General features: G+C 35.5%; 1 protein-coding gene across 1 annotated transcript; it reads left to right on the plus strand.

Annotated features, from left to right (window-relative positions):
- The first annotated feature begins 12,744 nt into the window (after positions 1-12,744).
- On the plus strand, positions 12,745-13,209 carry LOC131144929 (uncharacterized). Its single transcript, XM_058093892.1, has one exon. It carries the CDS (start codon positions 12,745-12,747, stop codon positions 13,207-13,209), a length of 465 nt encoding a protein of 154 aa, XP_057949875.1.
- Positions 13,210-13,863: the final 654 nt, after the last annotated feature.

Raw genomic sequence — 13,863 nt, forward strand, 5'->3', positions numbered from 1 at the left:
CTAATGGCACATGATGACTTTGTGGTACAATCATCTCGTTCATCATCTTCATACTACTCTAGTGAATCTGAAAATGAAAATGATATGATGTCATATGATGAACTGAAACAAGAATACCTATACACTATTAAAATGCTTGGGAAGAAAACACTAAAAATTTCTAAGTCAAGCAAAGTCAAAGAACTTTCAAATCTTGTTGAACACCAAGATGAATCCCATGCATCTTTCATAAAGGATAAAGAGTTGAAAATTGAGGAGTTAGAAAAGGACTTGAAAGACAAAGTTGAAATTATCTGTAAATTTACTGAATGACAAAACAATTTTGAAAAGCTCTTAGGATCTCAAAGAAATTCTCTAGAAAAAGAAGGGCTCAGTTTTAATGGTAAAGAAAATATAAGGAAAAGACAACTTTACATGGGGTATTTCACAAAAGAATCAAAGTCATTTGTTCCAACTAAGAATCATTATAGATATACTACATGCTTTAAATGTAGAAGGTTGGGTCACATACAATTTGATTGTCCTTTAAAAAATAAAGATGTAAAAATTAAGAGAGTATGGAAGGTGAAAGGTCAAACTAGCACTAACCCTCCTAGACCCAAGACAATCTGGGTACCAAAGCTAGTTGTTTAATTGTGTCTTGCAGATTTGCTTAAGGTCCACATCTTCAAAAGATATATGGTATATTTGAACATGACATGTAATGACCCCAAAATATATATATATATGATTAAAGTACAATAATAATAAAATAATAAAAATAGTCATTAAGTTAATATCAATACAGAAGTATTTTTCTGTAGGATCCTTGATTCCATGTTTGATACCTAAGAAAGACCTTATCTTAGCGAGTGCTCAGAGACCATTGCGGCTCAGTCGCTCCCTGGAGGTCGGTCTGGTCAAAATGGAATTTCATAGGATAAACAAGATAGACACTGTTTGTACACATAAATAAGTATATATACATAAAATAGTGTTTTGACAAACATAATTTGTAAAAATACATAATAAGATGATAATAATATAGATATCATATATGGGACCCACAAGACTATGTGGGGTCCACATGAGTCCCGTAGCCACAAGACACTGTTTATATACGTAAATGAGTGCATAAAATAATGTTTTAACTAATATAATTTGAAAAAATATATGATAAAATAATAATAATATAGGTATCCTATGTGGGGTCCACAAGACTCTGTGGAGCCCACATGAGTTCCGAAACCGTATGGAGATTTACACAAGTCTCAAAGCTATGTAGGATGCATAAAATCGTATAAGAGTTATTCGAGTTACGTAGGATCCATTCGGGTCTCGAAGTTGTGTGGGGCCCACAAGACCATGTGGGGCTCACATGAGTTTTCAAAATTTAAATTTAAATTCTTATTCAAAAATAAATAATAAAATAAATAAATACTAAAAATGGTTCAAAATTAATAACAATGATAATAATAATGATAATAATGATTAAGAAAAATAATAAAATAATAAAATAATTAATTAACTAATTGATTAATTAATTAGGTAAGTGATTAATTAAAAATTTATTTAATGGGAATGGTGGCAAGCACTCCCACATGGCCTCCATCCCCATCTCATACTCAACTCATACCTTGCCCATCCCTTGCCCATTCTTTAATTTTTAAAAATTATAATTTTACCCATCTCCCCACACTTTATAAATTTCATTTCTTCCCTAAAATTTTCCTATAAATAGGGAGCTCTCAACTTTCATTTTTCACAACAATTTTCCAAGGAAGAGAAGGATTAGTGAGTGAAAGAATTTGTGGTGGAGAGAGAATTTTGAGTAAGTTCTCACTCACCCACTCTTTCCGATCTCATTGCTTAAAGATAGTTTTTGTGTTCGTAGCACACGGTAAAAGAAGAAGGTAAGTAAATTTTGATTATGTTAGTTTCTTTTTATTTTAAATTCATACCCGAGTTTATTTTGTACGTAAATTTTAATTATGTTACTTAGTTCCACAAAATTTCTATGAGTTTATTTTTACGCATATTTAATTATACCAGTTCTATCTTTAATATACTTGCATCTATTTTTGGGTTAAGAAATGTTCCAATCCCCTCGGGTAAATTTTCAGCATTTCTTTCTATTCAAAAATAAAATTATATATATTTTTAACACAAAATTATGTGGCATGAGTTTATTTCTACGTTGCATTTTTATGAAAATATGAGTAAAAATGAGATTTTCACGATATTATTTTTAAATTGCATAAATTGTAATAAGATGATTTTAAAACCCCTTATGGCAACGAAAGTTCAAAGTTACAGATGTTCGGTACCGCAGCTTAAAGTTTATACGGATCAGAGTGCACCCACACTGTTTACAGAGTAGTTATTTATGTTAGTGGATTTCTCCTAAGTGCACACCTGGTTCCGGACCAGGACTTAATAAGGAAAATCTCACTTAAAGTTTACGTACGTTGATTTAGTTTGGTCGGCCAGCCAGCTAAGTCCAGTTTTCGGACCGCACAACCCAGTCATGGGGATAAACATGACTTACGACAAACAGGCCTAAGGGTGGTTTTTTTATAATATATGTTTATACATATTTAATTACGTGTACAAAGTTACTGATAATTTGAAGGAAAAGTGTAAGTTTACGTGAAAAGGATCATTTTGGTACTTAAATGACGATCTAAGGAAAACGTATAAGGAAAAGTATATGTATGTTTATCATTAAATATTTTTACAATTTTAAAGTTAAGAGTTTAATTTAGCAGTTATAGTATATGATTATAAAAATTTACTGTTGAAATTGATGACAAAAGTTTTATGCAGAAATTTTTAAATTTATATTTATTCTAAAAGCAGTCTTGAAGTTATAGTATTAAATATTGTTTTACGAAATTCTTTAAAAACTCATTTTGGCCACACACTAATAATAATCTTATTTACTTACTGAGCGTCGTCTCACTCCAATCATATTTTTATTTTAGATAACTCTGAAGAACATGTTGGAAATCAGACTTAGCAAGCATACGGGTGGGGATAGAAAATTAAAGATTGATTAGAAATATTAGTATGGTTTCAGATATTTATGTTTGTGTAATTTTTCTTCTTTTGAAATAAATGATTGTAATATGGATAATTAGTGCTCTGCTCTAATAAAAATTGAGTTTATTTTACTTCCGCTGTAAATTAGTAATAAAAAGTTAATATCCCAGGCCCCTCGGGGTCGGGGTGTTACATGACAAGTGCATAGTTGAACACAAAACTGATAATAAGATATTGTTCATTGCTAAGCGACATGAAAACGTATACACCATAAGTTTTGATAACCTAACTTCACAAAGTGTAACATGCTTATCTGCTATGAATGAAATAAGTTGGATTTGGCATAGGAGACTAGGACACGCAAACATAGACTTAATTTCGAAATTAGTTAAGAAAGAATTAGTTAAGGGACTACCCAAGACAAAATTTGTGAAAGATAAAATCTATGATACATGCCAACTAGGAAAACAAGCAAGAACAAGCTTTAAGAAGAAGAAAGAAATCTCCACTACTAGGCCACTTCAAATGCTGCACTTAGACTTATTTGGACCAAACCAAATTCAGAGTTTAGGAGGAAAATCATATGCTTTTGTCATAGTTGATAACTTCTCAAGATACACATAGGTACTATTCTTAGGTAATAAAGATGAAGCATGTGAAAATTTTATAAATCTATGCAAGAGAGTACAAAATGAAAAGGGATACACAATTACCAAAATTCGAAGTGGTAGGGGTAGAGAGTTTAAAAATCAAGGCATGGAAGACTATTACAACTCATTAGGAATTGCCCATAATTTTTCAGCCCCTAGAACACCACAACAAAATGACATAGTTGAAAGAAAGAATAGATCTATACAAGAAATGGCCAGAACTATGCTTAACGAACATAGATTACCCAAATACTTCTGGGCCAAGGCAGTGAATACTGCCTGCTATATACTAAATAGGGTTCTAATTAGACCATCACTTAATAAGACTCCTTACGAGTTATGGAATGGCCATAGACCAAACATATCATATTTTCATGTTTTTGGATGTAAGTGTTTTGTGCTTAGAGACAATGAGCATTTAGGAAAATTCGATGTAAAATCTGATGAAGGTATCTTCCTAGGGTATGCCTTAGATAGTAAAGCCTATAGAGTATATAATAAACGAACATTGACGGTCATAGAATCTATTCATGTAGTGTTCGATGAGACAAATCCCTTCCTCAAAATAATTGATGAAGATGAACCTAAATTAAACAATGAACTAAAAGAACTATCAATTGAGAATGATTCAAAAAATAAAAATAAACTTAGAGAACCATCCATTAAAATTGAAGAAACTACAACTGAGGTAAATGCACCACCTAGAGAATGGAAATACATAAAGAATCATCACATCGATCAAATAATAGGAGAACCATTCCGTGGAGTAGCCACTCGCTCCTCTCTTAGGAACATGGTTAGTCATTTTGCATTTTTATCACAAGAGGAACCTAGGAATGTGAGTGAAGCTATAGAGGATGAATCTTGGGTGTTATCCATGCAAGAGGAATTAAATCAATTTGAAAGAAACAGAGTATGGACTTTAGTTCCCAGACCAGAGGATAAATCAATCATAGGGACCAAATGGATATATAAGAATAAGAAAGATGAAAATGGAATAGTTGTGAGAAATAAGGCTAGATTAGTAGCTCAAGGATATAACCAAGAAGAAGGTATAGATTTTGAAGAAACATTTGCCCCAGTAGCTAGGATGGAAGTCATACGAACGTTATTAGCATACGCAGCGTTTAAGGATTTCAAGCTATATCAAATGGACGTGAAAAGCGCATTTTTAAATGGCTACATAAATGAGGAAGTGTATGTAGAACAACCCCTAGGGTTTGAAAACCATAAGAATTCAGATCATGTTTATAAACTAACGAAGGCCTTATACGGTTTAAAGCAAGCTCCTAGAGCTTGGTATGAAAGGCTAAGCGGATTTCTATTGGAAAATGGATTTATAAGAGGAAAGATAGATACAACCCTGTTCATAAAGGCTAAGAAAGATGATATTCTCCTAGTGCAAGTATATGTAGATGACATCATCTTTGGCGCTACTGATAAAGAATTGTGTAATGAATTTTCCAATACAATGCAAAATGAATTTAAGATGAGCATGATGGGTGAACTAAATTTCTTCCTAGGATTTCAGATTAAACAAGCAAATCATGGAATATTCATAAATCAATCAAAGTATATTAGAGACCTACTCAAAAAATTTATCATGGAAGATGGAAAAATACTAGGTACACCTATGAGCACTTCATTAAAATTAGATAAAGATGAACAAGGTATACTAGTAAATGTAAAACTATATTGTGAAATGATAGGTAGCTTGTTATACCTGACTTCCAGTAGACCAGATATAATGTTAAGCGTATATTTGTGCGCAAGATTTCAGTCTGCTCCAAAAGAGTCACACTTGCTAGCTGTTAAACGTATACTTAGATATTTGATAGGAACTGTGGACATTGGGTTATGGTATCCTAAGCACACATCATTTGAGATTCTTAGTTATTCAGATACTGATTATGCGGGTAGTAAAGTGGATAGGAAGAGCACTAGTGGTACTTGTCACTTCTTAGGACACTCCTTGGTCTCTTGGTTTTCCAAGAAACAAAATTCAGTCGCTCTTTCCATAGCTGAAGCTAAATACATAGCGGCAAGTAGTTGTTGTGCTCAAACGCTTTACATGAAGCAACAACTGAAGGATTTTAGATTAAGCTATGAAAAAATTCCCATAAGATGCGATAATACAAGTGCAATAAATATCTCAAAGAATCCCATATTACATTCACAAACTAAGCACATAAAAATACGACATCACTTTCTTCGTGACCATGTACAAAAAGGGGATGTAAGACTTGAGTTTGTATGCACGGATGAACAATAGGCCAATATATTCACGAAACCACTTGCGGAGGATAGATTTATACAAATTAAACATGAATTAGGTCTCATGCATAGTCGAGAGGTTGCTTAAAATCATGTTAAATGATATAATTCAGGGGGAGCAACATCTCTTGCAACTTAATCACTTGAAAGTGCATATTATTAATATTTGGTATCAACATTTGGATACATTCAAAACCTTAAGATCTCTAAGGGGAGAAGAACATAAGGTTGCATCTACTCATGTTTTATTTGTTTACACCTTTTTGTTGATGTCAAAAGGAGGAGAAAATATGGAAAATCAAAAATAATAAAATGGAAGCAAAGAGTCTTGGTAAAACTAATTTGCAAAGGGTGAGATATTCAAAGGGAGAAATCTAGCATATTACATTCATTATGAGCATATTTCATATTTCATTTGGATTCAGGCTAAACACTTTGTGTATGAACATGAGCATATTTTCATTCATTGAATATTTGATGCATTAATTGAGGGGGGGCCTTATTAGGCGTAACCCATTATATATTTTTTTTTGCTCATGCATTTGTCATCATCAAAAAGGGGGAGATTGTTGACTCTACGAGTCCAATCTTGTTTTGATAATGACAAATCACTTGATATTTGATTTGTGCATTGAGTTTGTTAACAGGACTTACACTAAGCATGCACGGAAAGTTAACAAATCTTGACAAGATCCATGGAACTCAAAGAGTACGAGAATCAAGATGCAAGATGCAAAGTTAAAGAATATCTTGGGAAAGGGTATTTAGAACTCATGTATTTACATTTTCGTATGATTTAATTTGAGGCTCATTACAACTTAGAATGGTTTTAAAATTCATGCATTTCATGTACATCATTAGGAAACTCTCATGGACCTTGAAATATTTTCAAAATCATGAAAAATATGTTTTATGAAAGACCCAAGAAAAGGAGCCAAGCAGATTTTTAATTAGAAATGAAAATTTGAGAAAATGGGGACTTCGGTCGCCTGAACTCAAACCACAGTAGCCTGAAGAATTTCTTCGGTTGCCTGACGATTAAGTTCAGTCGCCTGAAGAATTAAACGGGAAAGATAGAACCTGGCAGAGGTACCTCGGTCGCCTTACCTTGGAACCTCAGGCATCCGAAGTTGACACTTCAAGAGCCTGAAGTCGAGTTCGGTTGCCTAAACTCGCGGGAAAGCCTAAAAATCAGTTCTTTATTAAAAAGACACGCGAAATATCTTATTGATCCAACGACTGAGATTAATTCTAAGGGTAATATACTATATATTATGAATATCTAAACCCTAGAGCACAAGTTAGACACACAAGAAAGAAAAGAACGCACCTTGTTGTAAGATCATTGAAAAGTGTTATACGATTGCCTATACATCAATCTAAAATCTTCAAGCTTGGGCAAATCAAGTCAGATTTTCAAAGGGAACTTGTTTACTCTACTGGACTTCAATCGTCTAGTGAGGTTTGATCTTTCAAGTTTTTATTTCTCAAGAACCTCTCATCACATCTTGTGTTTTCTTGAGTATCTATAAAAAGAGTTTTAGATCTTGAGTGTGTATACACATATAAAAGTGGATTTTTGTAAAAATCATTTTGTGAGAAAGTCTTGTTAGCTTGGTTCATTGATTATTGGATTCAAGAGTATATAAACATATATATTTTTTCTGTTCATAGAGCCTTTTTATTGAAAAACCTAGTTTGGTGGAAAGATTGAACTTTGAAAGAAGCTTTGTGATTTTGATTGAGTTTGTATTTAAGACAAATATTTTGTTAACTAGTTCGCTTCAAATATACTCGTGCATTTTTACAAAGTAAACCAAGGACCCTAGTTAACTCCAAGGCATTTCAAATATATTTTTACTTGGGAGTTTTGATTAAATACGAATTTGTGTGTTGACACATATCATACATCAAACAATTGTATCGTTTTTCATACATTCTTGAGTTTCAAGTTATATCATATATTAATGTGTTAGGAAATTGAATTGTACTCACAAGCTTTTGTAAGAAGCATTTTTTTTTTAGTGTTATTTTCATATTTCATTGTAAACATGGTTCGGGTTGTGAACCGGGTGTGAGAAGGAAGTTGTACCTCTTGTGAGCAGCGGATAAGGAGGGAGTTATACCTCTTGTAAGCAGCGGTTTGTAAGGGAAGCTCCGTCCCACTTTAAGGAGCAGGGTTTTTAGTGAATCCTTGAGTGGTTGCTCAAGGCAAGGATGTAGGCCAAGTCGGCTGAACCTTGTAAAATTGCATTTGTCTTCTCTCTTCCTTTTACTCTTTATTTTTCGCATTATATTTAAATTGAGTATATTGCATGCATAGATTGGATTGCCACACTCATACATAATTGAGCAACAAGAAGTAGTTGGTAAATTGATAAGAAGTGTAAAAGGAAACTAAGTGGCTTAATTTTTTTTTATATCCAATTCACTCCCCCCCTCTTGGGATTACACCTTAATTAACAGGAATAAGTGTTCACTGTGTAAGAACCCGACCCATAAGATATGGAATAAATAAATAAGAAAAGGATAAAACAATAATCTGGGCAGGCTTTGTCGACGAAGCCAGTGTTTTCGTCGACGAAGGCCTTTCTAGTGTTCGGTGACGAAATGCAGAGGTTCGTCGATGAGGAGAAGCCGAGAGATTTTGGGAAATCCTAAAATCTTAGGCTCGTCACGAGTCGATCGCGACGTCGATGAATTTCCTTCACTGGCTCATCGACGAAGACATCGCCTCGTCGACGAGGTTGGCTGGGTCAAAGGCTCTATAAATATTCATTTCCTTTACTTCTTGGCTAAGTTATCAAAATTCTCTCTCTCTACCTAGAACTCGAAGCTCCACTCTCTCTCTTTTGATTTCTTTGCCGTTTGTCGCTAGAATCGACGATCCGACGTTACTGTGAGGATCAGGGAAGAAATCTCTACGTGTTCTATGGAACAGATCTTCGTTTTGAGGTCTTTGGGTTTTGACCCAAAAATCGAGGTAAGGCTCGATTTTCGTTTCTATTCCAGTAGATCTGCAGAGAGTAAGATTGTAAGTAATTATCGTACTGTGATTTATAAGTTTTGGGAACTCGGTTTGCTATTTAGGAACTGTAGAGTTCTTGTTTGATTTCCGGGGAAAAGTAAGGGGATTATGTTTATATCAATTATTTTTGAAATCGGATTCGGTAGAACTGTGGTTCATGATCCTGTGAATGTTTTGACTACTTATTTGGGGAAATCTAATGGGTAAAAATTACGGAGTTTTTCAAGTTACCGTTTTGGTAAAAAAGAGGGCGTCGGGTTACATCTCTAGTTTCGTTGGAAAACCGTGGATATATTGTTAAGTATATTGTGTTTTGGAGATGGTCGTGCCTTGACTTGTTCTAACCTGTATTCTGAAAATCATGATTTTGTGATTACCAAATAAGTGTGGAATGAACTGTTATATAAATATGCATTGAGTTGTGATATGTTGAAATGAGATATAGGAACGTGTGTTCCGAATTGTTCCAGGTTTGTGAAAGAGTGTTTGGCTTTATATCCGAGGGTATGAAATACCACCTGCTAGTGGCAATATTGTTTGGCTCTATATCCAAGGGTGTGAAATATCACCTCTTACCAGCTGATCACCGAAGGGTGTGGATCCACCAGATGTACCAGTACGATGCCATGGGAGCCTGGGGTTACGCCATGTGTCGGGGATGCCGTGTAATGCGGGCTGGCTTTGTGCCGAAGAGTGTGACGACACTGGGTTGATTGATCATGTGTGTGTTGAGAACTGTACTAGAATTGTAATGTGGAAATGCTGGAACTGAACTGTGTTATATTTTATGTCATGATAACACTCATATGACACACACCGATATAACCTAAATCTACCTTACTAAGATGTGTCTCACCCCAATTATACAAATGTTTTTCAGGTCCCTTGAGTAGCCGAAACTAGCATCCTTGCGTTAGGAGCGTGGTTGTCGATCTAGTTGCGTAGAGTAATTGTGTAAGTACTTGGACCGTAACCGGGTTGTCATTTTGGGTATTACTAGCACCCTGGGGTATGTTTTGTAATATGGAGTTTAGACTCTATTTGTATAGACTCTGGTATGGCATGATGTATGTATTAAATGAACTTTTTCGCTGCGTATATGTCATGTACGTGAATGTGTATATGATGTACGGGAACCCCACGGGGTCGGACCCTCATTCATTATAGTATCATGTGTGTTTTGTATGATACAGTGATAGGTTAGGTTACTACATCACATCCTGGGGCTCATTACCAGGTACAGAGCATGACAACTTGGTATTAGAACTAACCAGGTTGTTAGGTCTTATAGACTTGGTTAGACGATAATGTGTGTACATACCAGAGTATAGGATGTCGTGAATGGGTAGAGTAGGTTAAGGGTTGTCTTGTGGCTAGACAAGTATTCGTTGGCGGTATTCTATGTTTTTCTTGGAATAACGATTTCAGTAAAATCACGGCAAACCATTGATGGTTTCGTGTCAGTGTGATAGGATAGACTTGGACCCATGAGATTAGTAATTAACATTGTTGACTCTATAAGTCTAATCCGGTTTTTGATAATGACAAATCACTTGATATTTGATCTGTGCATTGAGTTTGTGAACAGGACTTACATTGAGCATGCACGAAAAGATAACGGGTCATGGACGCCATAAAGTAAAGCTGATACATATTAGAAAGTACCATGGAACTCAAAGAGTATGAGAATCAAGATGCAAGCGGCAAAGTTCAAGAATGTCTTGGGAATGGGTATTTAGAACTCATGTACCTACATTTTCGTATGATTTATCTTGAGGCTCAATACAATTTAGAATGATTTTAGGATTCATGCATTTCATGTACATCATTAGAGTACTTACATGGGCTTAGAAATGTGTTTAAAATCATGGAAAACTTGTTGTATAAAAGACCCAAGTAAAGAATTAAAGTAGAATTTTAAACTGGAAATGAATATGTGTGAAAGAGGGGATTTCGGTAGCCTAAAGTTATCCTCAAGCGCCTGAAGAATTTCTTTGATAGCCTAAAGATTAAGTTCAGTAGCCTGAAGAATTAAATGGAAAAGACAGAACCTGACAGAGATACCTCGGTCGCCTGACATTGGAACCTCATGCAATTGAAGTTGACACTTTAGGAGCCTGAAGTTGAGTTCGGTTGCCTGAACTCACGGAAAAGCCTAAAAATCAGTTCTTTATTAAAAGGACACACGAGGTATCTTATTGATCCAACGATTGAGATCAATCCTAAGGGTAATATACTATATATTATGAATATCTAAACCCTAGAACAAGAGGAGACACACAAGAAAGAGAAGAACACACCTTGTTGCAAGTTTGTTGATTATCTACTCTTAGTGCTATTCGTTTGCCTATACATCAATCTCATATCTTCAAGCTTGGGCAAATCAATTCAGATTTTCAAAGGGAACTTGTTTACTCTACTGTACTTCAATCTGGTATTGAGGTTTGATCTTTCAAGTTATTAGTCTTGTGATTTTTACATATCATCTCATTGTTTGTTCTTGACTAGTATTGAAAAGTATTGATCTTGAGTGTGCCTTTCGTACAAAAATTATTTTTCTAAGACATCATTACTTAAGAAAGTTTATCTAACTTGGTAGATTAAATTTTGGTTCAAGAGCATATAAATATACATATATTTTCTCAAAGGGCTTCTTATTGAAAAACCTAGTTTTGATTAAAAGAGTGATCTTGAAAGTATCTTTATATATACCAAGCTATTTTAAACAAGATCATTATTTGTTTTATGGTGTGTGACTCATTGAAAGGCTTGATTCAAGTGTGTGGTTTCTAAAAGGATATATCTTTAGATACATTAGAACTTGATTTAATATCCTTGACACTTATAACTATAATTTTAATTGAGGGATATTTTTCTGCAAATTAATATACTCAGTTTTGTGGTTGAGTGCTTGAAATAGAACTTTGTGATTTTGATTGAGTGTATATTCAAGACAAAGTTTTTGCCAACAAGTTCACTTCAATTATATAAGTGTACATTTTTTCAAAGTGAACCAAGAACCCTAGATTATTCCAAAACGTTTTGAATTTATCTTTACTTGAAAGTTTTGGTTAAAAAGGGATTTTTGTGTTGAGGCATATCATACATAAAACGATTTTATCGTTTTCATTCATTCACGAGCTTCAAGTTATATCATATGTCAATGTTTTAGGAATTTGAATTGTACTCATCAGCTTTTGTTAGAAGCATTGTTTTTTAGTGTATTTTCCAGATTCTATTGTATACACGGTTCGGTGTGTGAACCAGTGTGAGAGGAGAGAGCTGTATCTCTTGTCAGCAGTAGAGTAGGAGGAAGTTATGCCTCTTGTAAGCAGTGGATTGTAAGGGAAGCTCCGTCCCACTTTAAGGAGCAGGGTTAGTGAATCCTTGAGTGGTTGCTCAAGGCGAGGACGTAGGCCAAGTAAGCTGAACCTCGTAAAATCTTGGTTGCATTCTCTCTTCCCTTATCCTTTTTATTTTCCGCATCGTATTTCAATTTCCAGCTTGCTTGTGTATGTTGAATAATTTCACGCCAACTTGATAAAGACTAATTAAACTTAGATATAGGGATTGATTGGTAAATAGATTTCAAAGAATTTTTTAAAATACCCAATTCGACCCCCCTCTTCGGATTACACCTTAATCAACAAGCATGATTAGATGTCAATGATTGTGTAAACTGTATATAACGTAGGAATTCTAACTGATTCCTATCGTGTTTTCAGAATGGAGCCTAAGGATAACAACTTGGAAAGAGGTTCCGAGGGAACTATGAGTGATGAGTCCCACTCTGTGCTTCGGGGTTTGATGAGGCGAGTGATAAGGGAGATCGGATGGAAAGTTAGGGAACGTGAGCGTTCCCTTATTGCTGCGAGGTGTAACATCAAGAGGTTCACCCATATGCACCCTCCAACGTTTTTAGGAGGACCCGATCTGATGATAGTGGAGGACTGGTTCGAGAAGATCGAAAGGATTCTAGAGGTCCAACATTGCACAAATAAGCAAAGAGTCCTCTACGCTACCTTCCAGATGTTTGGGGAAGCTAGGCTATGGTGGAGTGTGATGAGTCTGCTGGAGAAACAGAGAGTCGGTCCAAAAGAGATGACATGGAGCCGCTTTAAGAAAGTGTTCTTTAAGAGATACTTCTCAGCCTCTACACGTGATGCTAAGGTGAATGAGTTCTCTGTTTTGACACAAGGAGATATGACAGTGCAGGGTATGCTGCTTGGTATATAGAGCTATCCCGTTTCGCGCTGTGCTTGATTTCGAACAAGTACGAGAAGACTCAGAGATTCGAGAAGGGCCTAAGGAAAGACATTCACAGATTAGTGGGTATGATGCAGATCCATGAGTTTTCAATTTTAGTGGATAAGGCCACTGTGATCGAGACTGACATCCGGGAGGATGAGGTGGATCCAAAACCGAAGAAGAGGCCAGTACCATCTGGTTCTCATCAGGGATCATGGAAGAAGAGGAACAATGGTTCGGGCTATCGCCATAATACTAAGCGTCAACGTTCTCAGGTGGAGCAATCGCGCAATCGTTGTATCAAGTGCCATAGATGGCATGACAATGAGTGTCAATCATTTGGGGGTAACTGTTACAGTTGTAGCAAATCAGGTCACATGGCTCGTGACTGCCGCACACCGAAGAGAGACCCGCTTGCATCTAGTGTGAACCCGGGTAGCCATCAGATACCTCGGGGAACCAACCAGGCAAACACAGCTCCGGCGAGGGTGTATTCTTTTACTCCAGCGAATGCTGACCGTGCGGGGAATGTAGTGACAGGTACCTTGTTATTGCTTTCAAATAGAGCTGTTGTTTTATTTGATTCGGGTGCAACCCATTCTTTTGTATCTGTGAGCTTCATAAAGTTGTGTGGAGTTGACA

Source organism: Malania oleifera, chromosome 12, assembly GCF_029873635.1.
Source record: "Malania oleifera isolate guangnan ecotype guangnan chromosome 12, ASM2987363v1, whole genome shotgun sequence".
Taxonomy (NCBI): domain Eukaryota; kingdom Viridiplantae; phylum Streptophyta; class Magnoliopsida; order Santalales; family Ximeniaceae; genus Malania; species Malania oleifera.